Below are 4,537 nucleotides of genomic sequence, written 5' to 3' on the forward strand. Positions count from 1 at the left end.
GTTGCCCACGTCGTGAGCGCGGACAGTCTCGTTGTTCCACCCATGGCTAAGACCCATTGTGCGCTTAAACAAAGAAAAGAAGTGGGAAAAACTATATAAGCTACTCTCCCACTTTTTTCCAAAGCAATACGGGACTATCTTTTCTTCACATTTCTACACTCTCTTCTGAAAAGCAACTTTTTCCAAAGAAAGGTTTTTCTTTTCCAAAACACATTTAGAAAACATTTTCCAAGACACCATTTTTAACCCAAAACGATAATTTTGGAAATCAAAAACCAACAAATTATGGGCATTATACTAGCATCATGGAAACTACACAAGGAAGATGTTGTCCCCTTCTATTTAAGCACAAACCAAAACTCTCAAACAAGATGCTGGATACTCTCACAAAGGGATTGATAGAGAATTATTAGTTGTAGGAGATGGGTTTTTGCTTTAGATTATAGCGCCTCAATAGGGTTTTAATCAATTCTACTTTGTTGTAATGAGACAAGTCACGTCCTTTTTGTACTGCTATTCTATGGAATAGAATCATCATTATTATTGAAAAAAGAAAGAAGAAGAAATATACAAACCCAAACATTCAAATTTGGTCCGACAACAAAAAGCGCTGCTTATATTAATGCAGACACAATGAACACCATTTAATCACACAGAGACACACAGAAAGTACTTCCCCATCTTTCATTCATTGCAATCTCCTAATTAAAAAGAAGATGAAATATCTGCAATTTGAATATCCGTTTGATAAATTAGGAAGCATTGCCATCTTGAGAGCTTAAACAAGGAAGCATTGTCACAATCATTTCTTCTGCATTTCCTCCCTTGTCTTTCTTATGACCCGATCATTTCGAGACAACCATTACATGTAAAATGAAAAGAGAGCCTTCAATCTGCAAATGACACAAGCATTAAAGTTCAAATGTAGTTCTCAAATAAAAAAAGAAGTACACAAAAGTAGAGAAACAATGTAGTGCCTGAGCTTGAAGTTCAGTGTAGGCGGTACGACAAAAGGACCACCGTTGATATTTGATCCAACAACATTTTAAAAAGTGAGTTGTTGTTTGATGAAATATCAAAGGTGGGAAGTCCTACACTGGACTTACATGCTCGGTCACCATATAAAATCTAAGAAAAAGTAATAATAAACCCCTATAAGTGGAAAAAGGCAGTAGAAACTAAATACTATCATAAATTGATGATGGTGAGGAATAAAGAGAGGTCAATCCAAGACAAAGACATTGAAACCAAATTAGGTTTTGAAGTCCCAATAAGCATAATGTAAGCAGGAAATTCAAATTGGTAGCATCAATTGAAAGAAAAACAGAGGTGAAGGTATCAACTTAATAAAGAAATAAATCCCCCGATCAAATGGTGTAAGTAGAGATCAGAAATAACCATCTAGTGATGCCCACTATGGATACAGAAGGTAAAAATTGGAAAAAGAGAGAGGAGCGCTATGGTTCCAAGTGGGTAGTTGACTCCAATCTGTAATAAAAAATAGTCGAATCAACAAACCAGGGAATCAACACTTGCCTTAAAGATAAGAAACCAAACTAGTTGACGCTTCGCTTGGATTGTGCAAATCGGTGCTGAAAATAAGCACTTTCTATGGATTAGAAACCAAACATGGAGAATCATTGAGCTCAAAGAAAAGCATATATTATTTTACCTCTCGTACTCGTTATGAAGGGGTTGTAGGCGTGACATGACACGCTCCTCTTTACATTCCAGCCCTTGAAACCATTCATTTTTTCCTTCTATCATTTCTAGTTTAGCTGCACTATGAATCCCCAGAGGAAGTCTCTTCAGCCTCGGACAAAGTTTTATTGTGATGCATTGCAATGAAGGCCAATCCAGAAGCACTCCATCTTGGCAGAAACTTGTCAAATTGGGCAGATTTTCCATTGATAGAGACCTTAAATTAGGGAACAATCCCTTCATATCCACAACTTGCTCTTCTCCTTCCGCCATTGCAACTATCTGCTTCATTCCATGACAGTTAACTATTTCTAGTATTTCTAGTTTTTGGAGACCTAGAGCAGCAAGAGTCATTGAGAATAGATCCTTGAAGGCATGGCAAATTGAAATTCTCAGCTTTCGTAGGTTCTGGCAGGTTAAAAGCGAGTCACCGACGATTCCCCTTATGTTACACGAGTGATCGAGGTCACAGCTAAACAACGATAGGTTCTCAGTTCTTTGCATCAACTCTTTAACCCATGTTGAAATGGGCTTTGATGTAGTGATTTGCATGTTTGTTTGATATGTCTTATCAAAGTAAGTAGGACTTCCCACAGTTATGCGAAACTCTTTTAGTCTTGTCCCAGTGAACGAATAGGGATGACATTGGGGTGGAAAATCAGAATACGGAAGTTCTTGGGACAGATATTCAACATTGTGTATGTGAATATATAGACGATGTATAGAACGGTGATAAATGATGCTCAAGAAACCAAAATCCCAACTGCTAAAGCTATTTAACAAGTATATCTCCTCCAAGCACGCAGGGGCCATCAAACATCCTTGTACCTTTTTAAGATAAATAGTATTCAACAAATCGAGGAGTCTTAGCATATTCAGTGAGAATGGAAACTCATGGATGCCAGATGACCTTAGACTAAGTACTCTGAAACTTTGCAATTCCCCGACCAAAGATATGTCTGTTAAATGAATACACATGTCTAAACACAAAGTCCGAAGTGATGGTGGAAGTGAAGAGATATGGGTGTTGCTTAGATCCAAAACATGAAGGCTCGGCATCCCACTAAAGAAGTTAGCTGGGATTTCTTTCAAATACCAATTGTTTTGCATTAACAATGTATAGAGTAGTGGGCAATTTAGTTGATCGGGGAGCCGATTAATATCTCATGAATAACTTCACACTGATGTTATGGTTTTCTGGAAATATACAACAAAACAAGAAGCACAACTTGATTTCCCTGCTTCGTAAACTATTATAACTCAGTCTGGGGCATGGGAACACCTTCTTATGCATACCATTGATAAGAGTTGGAGCAGATCTTTTTAGTTGTAGTAATGCATCTTCCCAAACAAGTTGGTCCCGATCCCTTAGTACCCTTCCGACAGTTACAATTGCTATGGGCAAACCCCCACATTTTCTGGCAACCTTCCTTGCCACAATTTGTAATTCAGTATTAACAACAACAGCTGCTTACTCTCTAAAGAGAGCCCACGAATCTTCATCAGATAAGACATCCAATTTGAACACTGCTTGGCTCTCCATCGCCCTGCATACATTTTCGCTTCGTGATGTTAATAAGATTTTAAGACCCATGTGGTCATTTCCATAGGGAATCCCTACTTGGTCTAACTCTATTCGTTCCCACAAATCATCCAAGATTACGAGGAACGTTTCTTGTTTCATTCTCTCCGATAACCTACTTGCTGTAATAGATATGCTCTGTTCTCGGAGTGCCAAGCCTAATTCACTGCTAGCTCGCCTTGGAATTTTTCTAACTCAAAGTTTCGGGACATTGTCACCATTACAACCTCATGAAAAAGCTCGTCTCTTTTCACTTGTTTGCCTACTTGTTTCACAAGGGTCGTCTTGCCAACACCTCCCATTCCATATACCCCAATCATGCTGATATTCTCATCATGTAATGCTTTCATGACTCCCTCCATAGCTGATTTAGTAGATGCAAAAGCTTCAAAATCTCGAACAGGTAACAATTCAATACTTGGAGCTACATTGTATGATACAGTAGAAAAATTTCCATCTAAAATGAGCTGATCAGCAACAACAATCCTCCTTGTTACTTCTCTACTTACCGTGTAGTGGGACTTCCAATCCTTGAAACATCTACTCTCCTCATATATTTGATTATGTTTGTTCAAGAATCTCCCTGCATATTCTTCAAAGTTATCTACCTTCACTATCCACCGGTCCACTTCACTGAGGATCATTTCTCCTCTCCTCCGTGCCGTTGTTACCAGCATTTGCACATTGTTTTTCACAGAACCCAAAATTTCAACTCTGTTCTTAAAATTCACAATTATGCCCTTGTAACGAAAAACATAATCAAATTGGCGCTTAAAAGGAAGCCATAAACACTTCCCCATTTCCACAATAGTTGAACCAGCAGCTCCTGTTAAGATAGCTTCCATTGTTTGCTTTTTGTACACGGATTTCTTTTTCTTCTATGCAGAAATCCAAACGTACAAAAACTCTGGAAAAATAATGAAATCAAGAGCTATTACATTCAAGCGAGAAGAGAAGGATAAGTACAATTATCTCGAGCAATGGTTTGTTGAACACTAGTTTTTTCTTCTATGCACCCAATTCAACAGTTCACAACTGAATGAGCCATGACAAGAAGGCAAAGTTGTTCACTCGTCATGAAGAAGAAAAGTCTCTTGGAAAGATAGACTTCACGTCTCTATTATGGGGTTCCTATGAATTGAATAATCATGTTTGAGTCATTATCGGCCATATATTAATTGGGATTTTGGATTTATCTCAGATTTCTAATTTGTCGTTCACAATGAAGAGGCCTCCAGCCAAAAATCCCATCAA

The 4,537-nt window shown here is 38.1% G+C and overlaps 2 protein-coding genes across 2 annotated transcripts; both read right to left on the minus strand.

Moving 5' to 3' along the window:
• Nucleotides 1–529: 529 nt before the first annotated feature.
• LOC143856504 (disease resistance protein At4g27190-like) lies at nucleotides 530–2,694 on the minus strand. Its single transcript, XM_077366742.1, has 3 exons — nucleotides 1,673–2,694; nucleotides 1,537–1,592; nucleotides 530–893 (listed from the first exon to the last, which is right to left on the minus strand). Exons 1-2 carry the CDS (start codon nucleotides 2,677–2,679, stop codon nucleotides 1,538–1,540), a joined length of 1,062 nt encoding a protein of 353 aa, XP_077222857.1. The 5' UTR covers nucleotides 2,680–2,694; the 3' UTR covers nucleotides 530–893; nucleotide 1,537.
• A 747-nt stretch (nucleotides 2,695–3,441) lies between these two features.
• On the minus strand, nucleotides 3,442–4,128 carry LOC143856044 (putative disease resistance protein At5g63020). The gene has a single exon (XM_077366085.1). It carries the CDS (start codon nucleotides 4,126–4,128, stop codon nucleotides 3,442–3,444), a length of 687 nt encoding a protein of 228 aa, XP_077222200.1.
• Nucleotides 4,129–4,537: the final 409 nt, after the last annotated feature.

The sequence above is a fragment of the Tasmannia lanceolata genome, unplaced genomic scaffold, assembly GCF_043159265.1.
Source record: "Tasmannia lanceolata isolate RefF3 unplaced genomic scaffold, GAP_Taslan_0.1 ptg000023l, whole genome shotgun sequence".
Taxonomy (NCBI): Eukaryota; Viridiplantae; Streptophyta; class Magnoliopsida; order Canellales; family Winteraceae; genus Tasmannia; species Tasmannia lanceolata.